Below are 18,645 nucleotides of genomic sequence, written 5' to 3'. Positions count from 1 at the left end.
TCTGGTGGCCAAAACAGGCATAAACCTAAAGGGGAGAAAAGCAGATCCGGCCTTGCTGTCGAGTAGACACAGGTGCAAACCCCAGCCTCACATTCTGCTCTAAGTTCCTCGACCTCTGAGTCTGTCTTCCTCCCTCTGAAAATGAATTTACCACGACCAGTTCCCTCCTAAGCCACGGCAAGGACCAAATGAGGTCAATACAGGGGGAGCTTCTGGTCAGGCCAAGGTAATGCCAGTGATTCTTCCCAGCTGCTGCCAATATTCAAGCCCTACTGTGTGCCAGGAAAGTGATCTGAAACAGCGGTTAAGGCATTCCCTGCGGGCACAGTGGGTTAAGGACCTGGTGTTGTCACTGGTGTAGCAATGAGTTGCTGCTACGGCACGGGTTCAGTCCCTGGCCTGGGAACTTCCTCACGCCGCGGATATGGCAAAAAAACCCCCAACAATCATATAGCTGTTAAGTCTTAGACATAATATGGATCAATTCTCAATCAACATCAGTTTGTTGATGTCGGCAATTTATGTTCAAATAGTTCAGAAAAAAATACAGATATATATACACACACAAGTACAAAGAGGGGTGCAAATGTGGCAAAATGTTCACAATTGTTGGATCTTGCGGAAGGATGTGTGGCTGTTTCCCACACCTTAAAATGTCTTGTATATCTGAAAGATTAAAAGAAGAAAAGTAATTGATCTATCTTGAAGTCAAGCTGCCTGAATTGGGATTCTGGCTCCACCATTACTGGCTGAATGACCGTGGGCAAATTATTTACTTTCTCTAAGCCTTAATTTGTTTGTCTCCAGGATGTAGGTAACAATAGCAAACACCTAAACCCTCAATAAACGCTAGTTGCTACTATTATTATTACTGCTACAATTACTAATCATTGAACGGCTGGGAACTGAGACTAACACGGACTGGGTAAACACCTGCTTCTCATACACTGTCTCTCTGAATTCCCGAAACACCACCATGGGGCAGGTGATATTATCCTCATGTTCCAGATGAGAAACCAAGGCCGAGGAGGGAAATGACTCACCCAAGGTGACACAGCTGGTGAGTGGAGAAGCCAGAATTTGGACAGTCTGCCTATCTCCAAAGTCCCAGATCTCCCCTCCAGCATCTCCTGCCTCTCCTATGTCCCTGGACCCAGGCCAAGGGGCCTGGCCTCGTCAGAACCCTTTAACTCCAGAAGGGGCCAGTCAGAAGGGAGTCCCGAGCTTTGCTGGTGTGGCCGGGTTTTGGGGTGGCTCAGGGACATCCAGTGACAGGGCCTCCTTGGCATCTCAGGAGCGCTTTCGATTGTTCTCCCAAGAGCTGCGGGAGCTGCCATCTGAGGCCGTGAGGAGTGACAGCTGACACTGATGGGGACGGGCAAGAGGACACACAGGCCAGGGCCCTGACTTGAACAGACTCCCTGGGCCACAGCCTTTCGTGGGTTCCAGAAAGGCCCCGCAGGCTCTGGCCGAGGCTGTTCCCAGGCTCTGCCTCCCCGTGAGAGGCGGAGAAGCCCCATTCAGGCGGGACGCATCCCACTGTGCGCTAAGCCGCTTTCTCCCCACTTACACGTTTCAGATGCTTTTTGTCCTTCCGGCTTCCCATGGACTCAGGCCAAGTGACAAGTTGGTGCTGTGGACATATGTCGTCACCATAATGGGAATGTTGACCCCACGCTCTCTCCCTGCTGGGGCCAGGCAGCTTGCACCCCACCCCGGTGCTTGGCATGCCCTGTTCTCAGCCACACAGGACTCTCTCCAGCTCCCCCAATACATTGCACTCACGGGCCTCCCATTCGGATCTGTGCAGATGCTGTCCCGTTGCCTGGAATGCCTGCCTTGCTGCCTCTTTGCTCGGCTATTCCTTCCTGAGCATCTTAGAAGCCACCTCTTCCAGGAAACTTTTCTAACATTATACCACGGAAGAAACTGGGGCTCAAAGAGTTAAGGCTCAAAGGAGTCAAAAGGGCCAAGGTCGGGCTGTAAGTGTCCAAGCCGGCGTGGTTCGAATCCAAGACCACGTGTCTTCCATTCCACCAACTCTACCCTCAAAGGAGAAACTAAAGGAAGACATGCTCCCTGCGTTCAAACATGATAGATGCCTGCAAGCAGGAGTTTCTGCTCCTGGACTGTTCTGGAAGGTAGCAAGCAGAAACCCCAGAGGGAAGTTCAAGGCACTTCTGACCCTTTCACCGCCTACGGGCTGTGTGAGCCTGGGTAAATCACTTCACTTCTCTGAACTTCAACGCCTCCATCTGAAAAGTGGAGGTAGCAACTCCCTCGCTATGTCTCTCCCCCAAACACCTCAGCTAGAGATTGTAAGCTGCCAGCCAGTGTGCCAAATCCAGCCAGCAAACACGATTTGGTTTGGCCAGGACTGTATTTTAGAATAAAACGAGCAAACATTTAAAAACCAGTTTTTCCACAAACATCAGAACTTGGAAATCAGAAAGTCTGGCAAAGCCTTGATCCTGGCACAGCAACATGGTCAGGAGTGGGCAGCACCTGCCTTCTTTAGACACGACACGCCCTCTCCGGGGGTGGGTGGGGCACTGCTATCTGTGGAGCAATCAGCTCACTTCACTCACTCACAACCTGGCCAGCTCGTGAGGCTGGGGTCTCCCGCCAGGACTCTGATGGTTTCCTATCTGTATGGATAGTATCTGTATAGGTTTGGTTCCTGTCAGTCAGCAAAGAAAAGCCCTGTCTCCTGCCGATGCTTTGACCAGAAAATCTGCCTGGGGGTTGCCCATAGTCTTCCACACGGCTTTGGAGGGGATGCCTAGAGTTCGGGGTCCCCCACTCACTTACTTCACTATGTGCTCTGGGCCAATCTGGGGCTCACACTTACATCTCATAGCAACTGGCCAACCAATGCCTTTAGACATTCTGGTTTCCTCCAGGGCTTTCCTGCTTCTATGGTGGCCCCCGGCCAAGGCGGGAGTGACAAACCACAGTCACACCATTATAGGTTCTTTTATAGTTGAATGAAGGACACAGTTGCTCCTTGGCACAGCCTTCTGAGGTGGTTAAATTACGACTCCTTATGTGGCAATAAGAAAACCGAGGCTCAGAGGGGTGATGTGACCTGCTCCAGGCCATGACCTTGAACTGGAGAGACCCTGTCTTCTCAGGAGAGGCAGAGAGCATGCAAAGCCAATGTAGGGAACCAAGCATGGGGTGGGAGAGGAGGGAAGAGAAGTAGGAAGTGAGGATTCTGGCTTCCTGCTACCCCTACCCTGCACTAGACTAGAAACTCCCTGGGGCAGGTCGTCTCCCAGTGTGGCCACCAGCTCTACCTGCTGTCGCTAAACACAAAGCCACCTCCCACGAAGGGGGCCTACAGCTAAGTTTGGACCACAGGTTGGCCCAGAGCATGAAGTGAGGTGTGCACAAAGTGAAGTGGGCAGGTGGAGGACAGAGCTCTGAACGTCACCTTCAAATACTTGCCGAAGACTACAGGCAACACATAGGCAGGTGTATGGTAAACCCTTAGCAGGAAGCGCTACTTCCCTTTAATGACTGAACAGAAAGTCAAGGCCAGTGTTATTTCCGCTCTCCCTGAACTGGATGCATAAGCCTGGGATGAATCTGAGATGGCTCTGTGGCTTACTCCAGCTGCAGGGGTGACGTTTTGTGGACATTTCAGCCGAGGCCTCAAGAAGTCTTCCAGTTTCTACATTACTGTCTTGGGAGCCAGCCGCCACAGAGAGCAGCTCCATCTGGACTAAGGATGGGTGAGAGATCTTGAGGAGTGAGGCGAGGGGTGGGGGGGGCGGCCTGCCAGCCCTCCCCAGCAGGGCCTTCCAGCCCAGCCTAGCTGAGGGCAAGCAAGCCCATGAGGGATCCCAGCTGACACCACATGGAGCAGAATAAATGCCCAGTGAAACTCAACCAACCACTGAATTGGGAGAAATAACAAACCACGGTTGTTTTAAGATACTAAATCTTGGGGTGGCTTATTAGGCACAATAGATAACTAAGCAACTTCCCGGGGCAGAGCCCTGGGCTTTTCTAGCTCTCCCCTCCCCTGCCTGGAGTGTTGGATCTTGGAGCTGGAAGGGGCCTCTGAAACCACTGGGTCCCACCTCCTTATTTTAGAGAAGAGGCAGTTGAGGCCCCGGGAGAAGAAACAATTTCCTCCGATCACACAGAGACACAGGGGTAGATCTTGGAGGCAAACTTGAACCCTACAAGAGCCAGACAAGTAACACAAATGAGAGATGCAAACTGGTGGTGAGCTACCGCCGTGTTCACGTGTTCTGTCTGAAGAGGCAGCCACTATTCGGCTCCAGCCAACTGTGGCCATGTGGGAATGTGGGCCTCGTGAAGCCAGATTGTCTGACTTTTCACAAAGCCAGGAACAGGATTTCACTGTAAATGCTCTTGATTTTAAAATGCTGGCTAAGAATTCAAATTAGATTGACGATCTCTGGGCCACTGAGACTGGCCGTGGGCTCCAGGCTCGGTCTGGCCACTGACCTTGGATGAGTTGTGTTATCCCCCCAGGCCTCAGTTTCCCCATCTCTAAAATGGGACCCGTGGCTCCTGCTCCCTTACCGGGTGGCTGTGAAAAGCTGATGAGCTAATAGTTTTAGAAATACAAGCTACGGATGGCCCTGTGACTATTCCATAACCCCAGTTCTCTGTGGAGTCGCCCCTCGCAATGCAATGAGTTAACACCCGATTTGTTTAAGTTACAACAACATTATTCTGACCATTATGACAGAGATTGCATTTTTATGGCAGGTTTGTGAGTTCCAGAACCCTCCCGCTTGCATTATCTCAGGATGTTGATGGAGTCAGAGGCTGGATGGCTGCCTCGGAGACCCCCGCCAGAGCCAAGCCTTTCCTCTGAGCCCGGAGGTACATTCCAGAGGTCGCTTGCGTGGCAGTGAACAGCATGAGCTTCAAAGCCCCCCAGACCTGGGTTCGAATCACTGCCTCTCACTCCCTAGTTATGTGTCCTTGGGCAAGTCACTTTCTGAGCTTCAGTTTCCACATCTATAAAATGGGCGTAATACAAAGCCACCAGGCGTCGGGGCAGCTACATGAGACGGCATGTACCATGCCCTTAGCAGAGCATCAGGCACGAGAACAGGCAGCTGTTATCATTATCACATATGGAAGCTGGTGGCTGGCAGGCACAGGGCCAAGAAGGAGGGCAGAGCCACAGAAGATCCTGTCCCTTTTCTGGGATTAGGGGGGCCGAACTGGGGTGGGTATGGACCCTTAAGGAAAACCTCAAAGGGAACTACAGGGGCAGGCTGGAGGGGCCCGCCATCTACTCAACAAGAGTCAGACTCAGAAGTTACTTCTGTATCTTTGGGAGTTCCCATCGTGGCGCAGCGGAAACGAATCCGACTAGGATCCATGAGGTTGTGGGTTCAATCCCTGGACCCACTCAGTGGGTTAAGGATCTGACATTACCTTGAGCTATGATGTAGGTCACAGACGTGTCTCAGATCCAGCGTGGCTGTGGCTGCGGCGCAGGCCAGCAGCTGTAGCTCCAATTTGACCCTTTGTCTGGGAACCTCCATGTGCCATGAGTGCGGCCCTAAAAAACAACAAAAAAAACCCACCTGTATCTTTCGCTTTTTCCTGGAGTTAAGTGAAGAGGGAGCAAGGGGAGTGGAGGCAGAGCCCTCTAGTAAAATAGCACCCATGTCCCTGGACCCTGAATCTGGTTTCCCACTGGTATCGAAAAACAGCCACAGCTAATATTTACTGTGTGCTCATCACACAGAGATATACACACTCAGTCTGTGTCATCTTTCATGGATTAAACCATTCACTCCTCACAACCCTCTCAAGAACTCTTATTATCCCTGTTTTTGAGATGAAGGAACCAGGGCTCAGAGAGGTTAAGTAACCAGCCAGAGGACACACAGTAAAGGACAGTCCGACTTCAGACATCCTTGTAACCCCCAGGCTATGCTGCTTATGAAGCAAGGGAGAAAGTGGTCAGGCTTGGCCAAAGGGCTCTGGGATTTCAGAGAAAGGAGCAAGTCTTCTGGCAAGGAGTGGGGGTGCTGACATTTCACAGCAAAGGACAACTGACGAATACCAGCCCAGACACGGGTCAGGCTGTTCTGCTGGCCACTTTATACAGGTTCACCCTGAATCCTCCCCACGGGCCTCCGACAGGCCATATCTCCAGCTGACAGAACAGGAAACTGAGGCTCAGAGAGCACATCACTTGCTCAAGGCCACAGAGCAGACGTCTCCTCCTTGAGGACACCCCTATCCCCAGTGGCTGCAGCAGGGCTACAGATGGCTTCAGGAAGCTCACTTAGCACAGCCCAGGCAAAGGTGGGCTAAGAAAGCCCCTCCGGGGAACACAGATGTGCTCAGGAGACGTGTCTCCTCCCTCCACCTTCCGGAAGGCACCTGCTTTAAAAGGTCCTAAAACCCTAAAATGCTTTCAAGGCAGCCTTATCAGACAGCTGATCCCAATCAGGAAGCTGCGCTCTTGGGCCCCCCACCCCCACCCCTGAGAGGTGTGCAAATATTCTCTGCCCCACCCTCCCCCCAGCCCAGCCCAGCCCAGCCTTCCTCGGTTCACCAGCAGGCAGGCCGACTGGGCTGGTGGGCACTAACTCTGATTGATTTCACTTCATTTCAGTCTTTTCCAGTTTCCTGCTGAGCCTTCTCTTCCTCTTTCCCAGGAGTCCGGTGTTTTATCTTAGGCCGCTGGGGAGCAAATGTGCCTGCCCAATTGAAAGGCCTGGGGAGTGTATTAAAAATACAGATCCCTGGCCTCGATCCTGAGCTACCCAATCTCCAACTAAGTCAGGCAAGCAGGTCGGGCCACGAGACAGGATGGGGCCCTTGGTCAGAGGTGCAGGCCAGGTCCACTTCTGCCAGGAGGCCATCCTGATCTCACCCCTCCAGCCTCAGAGGAAGCCGAGCTCCTCTGCCTTCTCTAGCCCAGGCCTCCTGTCACCAGCTAGCTCCATCTGCCCCTTCCTGTAGGGGTCTTTTTGCGTGCAGGGGTCCAAGCTCCAGACGAAGCACCTAGCTGAGCTCTGGGCAGGCAGAGCTGACCAGCTGCTACCCTGGGCCTTGCTGAGTAGCCAGCACAGCTGCCCAGAGAACCTGCACACACCACCCCCTGCCCCCTGCTTTGGGGCCAATGCAAAACCTCGAAGAAGTGGAGGGGGCCAAAAGCACCTGTAAGGACAGCCCCCAGGAGGGACCAGGGCCACAGCAGGGCAGAGGGGCTGGCAGTGGGGCCACTGGACTCAGGCCCCCCACTGTGAGCCTGCGTACAGGCTTGTGTTTTCACAACTGTTTTGAGAATCTCGAAAGCTAAGGCCCCTCTTCCTAAGAAAACCCATATTAACATTCAACATTCTACTATAATTTCAGGGTGATCCCAGAGCCCCATGACTAAGAAGGCCTGTGGACCCCAGCTGAAAACCCCCACCACACACAACTGGCTGCCATTGTAAGAACCAAGTATTTGCCCCTGACAGGGCCCTGAAGCAGGAGGTGGAGATGGGGGCTCTGGGCCTGCCCACACTTGTGGGGTTGCCATCCCAAGGCTGGGGGCAGTTGGGAGCCTGGTGTGATGGGTTGGGGGAGACACTGAGGGCTGATCTGCTGCCCGAACAATCTAAGGACCAAGTCGGGGGGGTCAGGAGTTCCCACTGTGGCTCAGTGGGTTAAGAACCTGACTAGTATCCATGAGGATGCGGTTCCAATCCCTGGCCTCACTCCATGGGTTAAAGGATCCATTGTTGCTGCAAGCTGTGGTGTAGGTCACAGATTGGGCTCAGATCTAGCATGGCTGTGGCTGTGGTGTAGGCCAATGGTTGCAGTTCTGATTGGACCCCTAGCCTGAGAACTTCCATATGCCACAGGTGCAAGCCTAAAAAGGAGAAAAAAAAAATCTTCCCCAAGGGGGAGCAAATTAGGACACAGCCACCACTGACCACACTCCCAGGCCTTCCCAGGATAAGGACCTTGGAGGGGCTGAGAGCAGCCTCTTTTGTCCACAGCCATGAGCCTGACTTTATGTAGTGTCCACAGGAACCCCTGAGGCAATGCAGTCTAGCTCCTGGCCCAGGGCACACGGTGTGCAGTGCTGGGATTCGAGCTCAAGTCTGACTGCCCCTAAGGCTGCGCCTTTCCTCTGTTCCACCCTGTCTGTGAAGCCGACTGCCCTTGTTTCCCAGCAAAGGCAGAACCCCTTCTCCCACCCCTGCACCTGACATGGAGGAAGTGCTTGGTGACTCTTTTAAAATATAAGGATGGATGAATGAATAAGTCAACTGGCTTTTGAATTCTACAGCGTTCGGGCTTTAAATCTAAGCCCTGATTTCCTGGCTAAGAGGAATACATGAAAGCAGCCTCCTTTAAAAATGAGAGGCAGGAGAAATAAACATAAAAGGAAAACCAATTCTAAATTAATCCCACTGAAGGTCGCTGGGTCTTAGATAGGGAATGCCCAAGAGGCGGGTCCAGCAGAGGGCTGGGCTGGGGGTGGGGGAGACAAGAAGTGTTTGGGGGAGGGTGCAGGCAGGCACCCTCCACCCCTGTAAGAAGGAGACCTGCCTAGCATACAGCTGCTGCCGGCCCATTTGAACCCTTAGCTCTGGCTGTACGGATCTCTTCATTATTCCCAGACACTTCCTGCATCCTGGATCCCCACTCACACCATCCCTTCTGCCTTCCTCTGGGAAGATTTCCTTCATCTCTGTGGCCAGATGACTCTCTCCTCCACCCCTGTATCACTCTCCTGAAACTTACTGTATAACCCAGTGCGATATGTTCATTTATTCATTCACTCAACATTCATTCATTCAATGTTCCTTAGCTAACTCTTTCAGTTACTGGCCACCCATGTGGCTGAGACGAGTTCAAGGCGCTGGGCTGTTGCAGCGAACATGGCAAATTAATAACCGCTTCCCTCCCAGAGTTTAGTCTAGTGGGCAAAAAGGACACTCAGCAAGGAAACCAACAGATCTCTGATACCATTTCAGGTGGCAGTGGGTATTAGGAAGTAAAACAAAGCAGGAGGGACAGAAAGTGTCTGAACTGGGTCTGTTTCACAGGAGGTCATCAGGGAAGGCCTCTGGGCGACGGCATTTGAACAGGGCTCTTTTTTACCACAACTGTGGCCAGACAGATGAGCCAAACAAGCTCCCTCAGAGAGCTCACAGTCTAGCAAGGCACAGACAAGCTGGCTTTTCTTGACTGTGCAGGACAAGGTCTGGTTCACCTAAACAGCCCACCCACTAGAAGGCAGTGACCATCCCAAAGCCAATGGCTCCCTCAATGGCTCCAGAACCTTCAAGAGCTCCCCACTGCCCTCAGCATCAAGTCTAGCTCCTCAGCCTTCCATCCAAGCCCTGCTCTCCATTCTCAGCCTCCTGCCCCCTTTGCTGCCCTCGGCACCCATCTCCCTCAGGTACACCCAAGCAAGGACCTGATCATGCGTCTGGGTCTTTACACACATGCTTTCTTCTTCCAGGCAAGATTCCCCTCATCCTCTTGGTCCCAAACACAACTTCCTTAACTTTGGGGGAGCACAGTTCATTAGTGACAGGTGGCTGAGAGGGTGTCGTGGCAGAGAGAGTGGGAAGTGAGAAAGTGAGGCAAAGAGGAAAGCCATGAGAAACAAGGCAATCGTCTTCTATCCTCAACAGCTTCTGCTGCCCCAGGTGGTTCACAACTTCGTCCTGGCAGCCCTCGGAACACACTTATCACATTATACCTTGCCAACTGTTTCCCCGTCACTTGTCCCCTACCTCCCTGCCCGTCCCAGGGCCCAGCACCACACTCGCTCGAGGAGCAGCTCTGTGACTGTTTGGAAATCCAAAGAACAAATGCACGGAGGAGTCTGGTTTTCTCTAGACTTCAGCTTTTGGATTCCATCATCACTGGCCTCTTCTCCTGTGGGACGTGTCCCCAGGGCACTTCCATGCTCCTCGTGTGCCCATTCCAGGTGCCCCAGGCTTGGGTTTCCTTTGGAAGGTCTCATGGTTTGGAGGAGACACGATGCTCACCATCCTAACCCAACCTACACCCCCACCCCCCCAGAAGAAACCCCCCAAAACCACACACATACCCTCTCCTCTCTCAAAGGCTGGGGACTTCCTAGTCCCTGATGCTCAGGACAGCCTTGTTACTACAGGGCACAAGGAGGCGGAAGGGCAAGGGGTGGTGGCCACATGTCTCTGGGTACCAGGAGTCCCCGGGGCTGCCCTCCCATCATCTCAAGCTTCAGATCTGTTTCCACAGACCGCGCTGCTCCCAGGGGATCCTGTCTCTTCTGGGAGTTGTGTCACAAGCAGCACTGCCCATCCCCATCTTCCGTCCCCTAAAGGCCACACATCTCTTCAAGGTGACTTTTTCCCATCTGTTTTGGGTCTGAAGCTCACAAACATGCCTGGGAGACAGGCGGGACTGGCGTGATGACCCTCACTCGACACAGGAGAAAACGGAGGCTCTGGGAGGGGCGGTGGGGTGCATGTGATGGCACCCGAAGAGGGTAGGTCGGGCATGTTATATCCAGAGAAACTGAGCCCCCTCTAAGAAAGGGAGCTGACCCTGGGTCTCCCAGTAAATGAGAAGCGGGGCCTCTGACCTCCACCTCACACCATGGCCCCAGGAGGCCAGCTCCTTCTTAACCCTTAATGAACTAGACTCCTTAGTGTCCCCGGAGGCGAAGGAATAGTCTAAAGCAAGGTTTGGGGTGCCCACTGCAGCCCTCCTCCCACCCTGCCCCCCAAGCGGCAGCCCAGGCAGCCATCCCTTCCTGTGATATCAGCTGCCCATCAGCCCTGTGTCCAGGGCTCGGGGTCCAGTCCGGCCAGAGCCCACCAGGTTCCAACCACTCCCGGCCAGGACCGTGGCCGGACAGACGTGGCCCTTCCATCTACCTCACAGTAATTAAAAACACACCCAGGCCGTTTCCAACGTGAGAGGGGCCAATTTTCTTCCCCTCCAGCACCGCTGACTACAACCCAAATAGCAATATTTATGCCAAGCTCCCCATAATACTGTAAACATCCCAATGTATAGCGGGCCAACGCATGAGTCATTTCCCCAAAGCCAGAGCTAATAAGTGGTACCTCAGTCATATTCCAGGGAGCTCCCGCCAGCGGCCAGGCCTCAGGGGCTGCCCTCCACACCCAGGGCCCGTAGCACCCTCCGTGCCCCCATGGCCCCACTCCGGGAAACCTCGGGCAGCCTCCAAATCCTCCAGGAGCTGGAGAACAGCTGCCTCGGTGCCAGAAACTATGGCTGCCACCCAGGGACACCCCTCCACCCCCTGAACTGTGGTCACTAAAGCACTCATTACTGAACGAGAAACTAAAGTTAGAGCCCGGGCTCCCCCATCGTGCCTTTCCCAGAGGCCTCCGTGCCTGGTCCAGTCTGGGTTTTTGTTTGTTTTCCGTACGTATGTATGCATTTATTGAGCTGCAAGAGGGCAAGGGGTTCACATCACCCCAAAATGGCCCAAGATGAGAGTACCCCCTCAGCCCTATGGTGGCAGAATCCTGGAAGAGGTCACTCTGTTTAGGAACAAGACGACCCCAGCAAAAAGAACAGAGCACAAGCTTCAGACACTTCAGATCCCTTTCTATTCTCATCACCCAACGACCACTGCAGAGACACTGACTCTCCGAGCCTTGGTTTCCCTTTCTATTAAAAGGAAGTAAGAATCACCCCACCTGGCTTCCGTGGAAGACTTATTTTGGGGAAATCCAACAAAATTGTGGGTGGGAAAGCACTTTGTAAAGCTTAAAGTACCTTGTCAACTGTGCAGCACGTTGTAAACCACAGAGAGCCGCATATAGTGTAAAGTACTTCATAAACTGTAAAGCGGTTTGAAAACTGTAAAGTGCAGTACACATGAGAACCATTATTCATATTCATTTCTTGCCCTACAGGCTCAGCCATTTCTGGTGGACACACCCAGACCCCACTAACTTTCCCTCCAGAGCAAACTGGCTCAGGAGACTTGGAAGCCACCCCTGTCCCCTCCGGGGTCGGGTGGGACCAACACACGACGCCATGGGGAGAGGGCCCAGCGACCCTGGCCAAGGCCAACACATGGCAAGAGCATCTGGTCCGGCCCTGGCGGCAGCTGGAGAGTTCCCGGGGCTCCAGCGGCCACGCTGAGCTCTGCCGCCAGCGGGGCGGTGGCCGGCAGGGGTGCCCGGAGACCTCGCGCAGCCAAGATGCCCACGGACCCATCCCCCCGTAGCCCTCCAGGGGAGGGGACCCCATTGTACGCCGCGGGCGATGGGCAGGCACCAGCGCGGAGGGCTGGCGCTCTCACTTCTACTCTGCCAGTCCCGGCTCTTCGGGGCTCCGATCCCATCCCGGGGGCGCGGACCCGGAGCCCCCACCGCGGCCAGTCGCAGTGCCTCCCTCCCTCGCTCCCTGCCAAACTTTCCAGCCCCGACTGCGCGCCGGGCCCCCCGGCCGGCGCCCCTCCACCCGGTTCCGAGCAAGGCCAGGCCCGCGCTCAGGGGGTGCGCGGGCCGGGGGCGGCGAGCGCGCGTGGGCAGCCCCCGGCCCTGGGCGGCGCTCGCCGGGCTGGCTACAAAGCCTCGGCAAGATGGTCCCTTCGCCTCCTCCTGGCACAGTCAATCAGCGCCCGCCGCTCCCGGGCGCCCGCGGGGCCCGCGCCTCCCGGCGCGGCCGGACACACCTCCCCGCGGCCACCTGCGCCCGGCGCGAGCCCCGGGGCAAACTTTGCCGGCCGCGGGGCGGAGGTGGGCGCCGGCGGCCGCCCGTGCCCGGCCGCTCCCCGCCCCCATCGCCCGCCCGCCCCGCTCACCTTCCACGGCGGCGAGCAGCGGCAGCAGCAGCAGCGCGGCCCCCAGCCTCCGCAGGGCCATGGCTGCGCTTCCCGGAGCCTCGGGCCGCGGCGCCGCGGGGCCCGGGCGGCCCGGGCGGGAGCGCGCGCCCGGGGCTCGGGGGGCCGGGGGGAGCGGCGAGGCGCGGCGCACACACAACCGCCGCCACCGCGCAGCCAGCAGAATGAGCCATCCAGCCCGGGCAGAACGGGGACCCGGGCTCCGCCAGCGCTGGGCGCGGCCCACCTGAGCCGCGGGCGCGGGGGGAGCCCAGCCGGAACACCGCCCCCCGCGCGCGCCCGGGACCCCAGCTGGCTGCGCGCGCCCCCGGAGCCCCAGCCCCCAGCGTCCGCGGGGCCACCCGGGGGCCGCGCGGGCGCCAGAGCGCGGACACCTCGCGCGCCGGGGCGACGGAGACCCCTGGCCCCCCCTGCGCAGCAGTGGTCTCTCCCGGCGCTGTGGCTCCTCCAGATAAAGCAGCGATTTCAGCCCAAATGTTTCTGAATTTTTATTGAATGCTGCAAAGCCGGAGAGCGTCTGGCGCGGCTGACAGGGGCAGGGAAAGGGGACCCGGGGGGAGGGCGGGGGAAGGGGCTGCCCAAAGTGGGGCTGGCCCTACCTGTCAGGGCCGGGGGTGCCACCCCCTCGCCTCAGCTCTGCCACCCGGGTCCCTGCGGCTCGGAAAGGGACCGAACTGCAATGAATGAAGAAAAAAGAGGTGGGGGGGAGGTGGGTGGGTAGTGGAGATGGGAACAAAACAGGCGGCTTTCCCAGGCGCTGGGGCTGGGCTGGGGCCTCCGCCTGGGAGAGTGGGCCTTGGCGCTGACACAAGGGCCTGGGGAGGTGGGGGGTGGGGGTCACTCCGGCAGGGGCGGGCCCCGGGCCCTGGCAGGCAGACCCCAGGCCTACCCTCCCTGGCTTGTTCTGAGCGAGCCCACGAGCTCCTCCCTGCAGACCCTTTTATCTGTACATTGCATTTCTCCCTCTCTGTTCGTCTGGTTCCCGATGCAGTTTGGGGTGGTAAAGATGGAGGGTGTCTGGGGAGGCGGCCACCCCTCCCCTGGAATGGACCTGTCTGTGCAGCCATGGTTTTGTGCTGTGGCTGTCCCCTCAGGGAGGACATAACCCCTTGTTCGATCCCTGCTCTGACAGCCTTCATCACCGTCATCATTAACGGGGCTTTGCTGAGGTGGGATGGTGGGCGAACTGCAGGGCGGCTCCAGGAATCACCCAGGCAGGGCTTCTGGCCTTTGGGAGCTTCACCTCTGAACAAGCAAGACTTAACCAGGAGTGACTGAAACAGGAGCTTCCCGCCCTGTGGAGTGAGTGGAAGAGCCCAGTGGAGGAACTGATAGTTTAAATTCCATTTATGCCACCCAGACCTCTCCTCTCCCTTTGTCCCACAAACTGTGGAAACGTCCCAGCCATCCCCTCCTTTCAGGCCCACCCTATGGTTCATACCAAGAAAAGGATACCACAGACTCTGAGACCCCATTTAAGGTTTGGAAAAGTGGGTCATCTTTTGAAGCTTCAAGAGTCCAACTGAAATGGGCAGCATCCTGGAAGGCCTGCCTGGAGGAAGAGACTGCCTGGGAAGGGATGGAGCAAAAGTGAGCAGAGGGAGGAAATGGGGCAGGGGATTGTCCCCTGGTAAGCTGCAGACTCCTTCAGGACCAGAGTCAAAATCCACTAGGGTGAGGCTGGACTTTATTTTTAGTTCCTGCTTCTCAGCCTTTGCAGGGGACCCGGGGTTTAAGGGACCCATCCTGGGTGGGTCAAAACTCCCTCTCCTGGGCAGAGTGGCTCCAAGCTATTGCACTCACCAACGCCTACATCCAGGTACCCTGCCCTTTCCCAATTCAAGAAATATTTCGTGAGCACCTGTTATGTGCTGGGGGGAATCAGCTTTTCAGCTCTGTTCCTATCCTCTGGGTCCCTTATCCCCACCTTCCCACCCCAGTTTCGTACCTCCCTCTTTGATGCAAACAGGAACAGCAGTGGCATTTATTAAGGATCTGCTACCAGCACTAGGCTAAGCTTTGTTCATGCATTGTTCCTCTTACTCTTTCAACCCTATGAGGTAGGTGCTAACCTTTTCAGGTGATGAAATTGAGGACCAAACAATTTGTCCAAGGTCACACAACAAGTCAGAGCCTGGATTCAATCTTGGGCCCAGCTTCCCACATCCCCTTTTCACAGATAGGGAAACTGAGGCCTAAAGAGGGAAGTAGCTCTCTCAACAGTAAATAATTGAACAGATGTCGGTCCAGGGCCTTTAACTGGCTCAGGAAAAAAAGAGTCACGATAGGAGTTCCTGCTGTGGCACAGAGGGTTAAGGTCCAATGTTGTCTCTGTGTCAGCACAGGTTAGATCCCCAGCCCAGCTCAGTGGCTTAAGGATCCGGCGTTGCCACCTCTGTGGCATAGTTCCCGGCTGTAGCTCAGATTTGATCCTTGGCCTGGGAACTTCCAAATGCAGCAAGTGTGGCCGAAAAAGAAAAAATAACGATAATAATAACATAAAGCCCCCTTCTCTCCCACCTTTTTCTCCTTGCATGTATTTTATTCCCCATTTGGGATCCCAGAGGGTGGCCCCTCCTCACTGGTCTCTGTGGCAACTGCCTTCAGCTGTGCCTTTGTCCCAGCAGCGCGCTCCACCTGGTCGCCCTCTCCACTCCAGGGGCTTGGATTTGGCCCCACCCCCCACCCCCCACCAAGAGCTTTAATTGATATTGGCCTCACCCTCCTCAGACCGTTGGCACTTGTTATCAGTTTCCTGAAAGATGGTGAGCCCCACACTGTACCTTCGGAGTTGCTGGAGTCTCCGATTGTTTGTTTCTGATTTGCATGTTATCTCTGCCGCCCCTTCAGACAGTGAGCTGCCTGTAGGCAGTGCCTGGACGCTGAACAATACACTCCCTGGGCAGGTGGGCCCCAGAGAGCATCCGACCCAATCCCCTTCCCAGCAGAGGAAGAGGCGGCTTAAGCTTCATTTGTCTAATGACAACAGCTACTCGCATTTGCAATCACGCTTTAACAGTTTACAAAGCAGTGTTCACACCCATCAGCTCGACTGATGCTAATTCAACCAGCCTATCCTGCCAGCCAGGCTGGCAGCAGTGGGAGCTCCATTTTTCAGAAGGGGAAATTGGGGCCCAGAGAGGGAAAAAGTACGTGCCCAAGGACATATGGCAAATTTGGGTTGGGGGGGCGGAGGGCGGTGTGCAGCTGGAACTAGGCTTCAGCGATGATCTGATTTGTCCATGCCGCTTTCAATCAAATTTGATTAATAAACACTAATTGGGCACTTCCTACATGCCAGTTACTGGGGAGGCAAGGACACAGCTGTGGACCTTCCTGACAAGGCTCTGCTCTTCTGGAACTTACATTCCGCTGTGAAAGACCTATATATGGCCAAGATAATTAAGATAAATGTTAGGAAGAAACTAAAACGGGCGCTGGGACAGAGGGTGACTGAGAGGAGGGGGCTTCTCCAGCCAGGGGGATCAGAGAAGACCTCTCTGAAGAACGAACATGAGAGCTAAAAGCTGGAGGATTGGGGGGTGGGGGGCCATTATGCAAAAGTGTGGAAAAAGAGTTCCAGGTGGAAGGAATTGCAAATGCAAAGGCCCTGGGGTAGGAATATACAGGGTAGCTGCTAGGAATCATAGCTGAAGTACAGCAAGCACCTGGAGTGTGGAAGCGAGTAGGTCATGGAGGAGGAATATGATTGTATTTTAAGCACAATAGGGAGCCATCGAGGATTGTACGTAGAGAGGGAACTGGTCTGAGATAGAGGAAGAAGCCTGAGGCTGGTTCAGCAGGGAGGGTCTGGCGGCAGCCTGAGAACCAATCCACGCCACCGTTTTCCTGGTCTGGGGGACTAGCCCTGGCCTCTATACCCCTTTACTGAGTCTCCCTCCCCTAATTTGCTGTGTGAGTTTGGGCAGGGCACTCACCTTCTCTGGGCCCCACTCACCATACATGTAAAATGAGGGCAGTGGCCAAGGTGGTTTCTCTGAGGCCACTGTCAGCCCTGACTCTCTCAAGGTGGTGGATTCGGTGGGGACCACAGGACCTGTGTCCTCATCTCAGCCACACCAGGTGATGCCAGTGTGTTCTGGGCCCCCTCGGCTTTCCCTGAGGCCTTCCTCCTGCGGGGGGAGGGGGAGGGAGGGGCTTCTGAAAGGGATGCGTGTTATGCTGAGTGGGAGCCTGGCGAGAATGTAGAGGTAGGTCACCTCTCAGTGTACCCAGGTCTCTGATTCCAGTCCCAGTGCCCCTTCCCTGCCCAGATGCAGGAATGGTGAGGGCACATGGCCAGTTGTGGGTTAGACCCCACCTGGAGCCAGTGCCAAGGCAGGGGAAGTTTCTTAATAGAGACTTGCCTCCAGTTCTAATTTCCCCTCTCTGGGCCTGAGTTGGAAGTTTCAGATATACCCTTATGCAGCTCACAGACAAGCACTGTTCAGTAGAATACAGGAGTTCCCATTGTGGTTTAGCGGTAACAAACCCGATGAGTATCCATGAGGATGCAGGTTCGATTCCTGGCCCCGTTCAGTGGCCTAAGGATCAGTGTTGCCATGAGCTGTGTGTAGGTCGCAGATGCGGTTCGCATCTGGCATTGCTATGGCTGTGTTTGACCCCTAGCCTGGAAAATTCCATATGCCACAGGTGAGGCCATTAAAATATATATATGTATATATACACAAATACACACTGCATATGTAATTTTTAATTTCCAGTAGCCACATTAAAAAACATAAACAAGTGAAGTTAATTTTAATATATTTATATAACTGAATATATACAAAATATTATTATTTCAACATGTAATTCATGAACTTTTTTTTTGTAATTTTTTTTTTTTTTTGGCTGCACTAGCAGCATATGGAAGTTCCCAGGCCAGGGATGGAATCCAAGCCAGAGCTGAGACATATGCCACAGCTGCGGCAACTCTAGATCTTTCACCCACTGCGCTGGGCTGGGGATCGAACCGGAACTGGCACAGCCACAGAGACAAGCTGGATTGTTTAACCCCCTGCACCACAGGGGAAACTCCTATACTGTCTTTGAAGTCTGGTGTGTATTTTATGTTTCAGCATCTCTCAGTTTGCACCAGCCACATTTAAAATGCTTAATAGCCACACGTGGCAAGTGGCTTTGGCTACCATATTGAATAGCATGGATTTAGACACTGTCATCAATAATTACCCCATGGAGTGAAAAAGGCACTTTTATTTTTTTTATTTTTTTGTCTTTTTGCTGTTTCTGGGGCCGCTCCCACGGCATATGGAGGTTCCCAGGCTAGGGGTCGAATCGGAGCTGTAGCCTCCGGCCTATGCCAGAGCCACAGCAACGTGGGATCCGAGCCGCGTCTGCAACCTACACCACAGCTCACGGCAACGCTGGATCGTTAACCCACTGAGCAAGGGCAGGGACCGAACCCTCAACCTCATGGTTCCTAGTCGGATTCCTTAACCACTGCGCCATGACGGGAACTCCAAGGCACTTTTATAAACACTGCTTAAACCGTCCAGGGGCACAGAGAAGGAAGTCACTACCTCCACCTGGAGAAGGAAGGAAGGCTTCTGGGAGGAGGTGACAACTGAAAGACAAAAAAATCTTATTGAGGAGCTCCCTAAGCCTAGAAGTTAAGGACTCCGAGTTGTCACTGCTTTGGTTACTGCTGTGGCTTGAGTTTGATCCCTGGTCCAGGAACTTTGCATGCTTAGGGTGTGGCCAAAAAAAAAAATCTTATTGGCTAATATCGTTCCTAACGTTTCTAAGAAAAATTTTTTCGACCCCATGATAAAAGTAGCTTGTGT

The 18,645-nt window shown here is 54.6% G+C and overlaps 1 protein-coding gene across 3 annotated transcripts in view; it reads right to left on the bottom strand.

Moving 5' to 3' along the window:
- Positions 1–13,005, bottom strand: part of EPHB2 (EPH receptor B2) — a 194,859-nt gene extending 181,854 nt beyond the window's left edge. For 2 of the 3 annotated variants that reach the window (XM_047792387.1, XM_047792388.1), the window contains exon 1: positions 12,800–13,005. In XM_047792387.1, coding sequence (XP_047648343.1) covers positions 12,800–12,860 — 61 coding nt within the window. In that variant the 5' untranslated portion in view covers positions 12,861–13,005. The remainder of the gene's footprint in view (positions 1–12,799) is intronic. The other variant, XM_047792389.1, reaches the window with a different exon arrangement.
- Positions 13,006–18,645: the final 5,640 nt, after the last annotated feature.

This window comes from Phacochoerus africanus, chromosome 8 (genome assembly GCF_016906955.1).
Source record: "Phacochoerus africanus isolate WHEZ1 chromosome 8, ROS_Pafr_v1, whole genome shotgun sequence".
NCBI classification, from domain to species: domain Eukaryota; kingdom Metazoa; phylum Chordata; class Mammalia; order Artiodactyla; family Suidae; genus Phacochoerus; species Phacochoerus africanus.
This window is presented reverse-complemented; position numbering and strand designations above follow the sequence as displayed.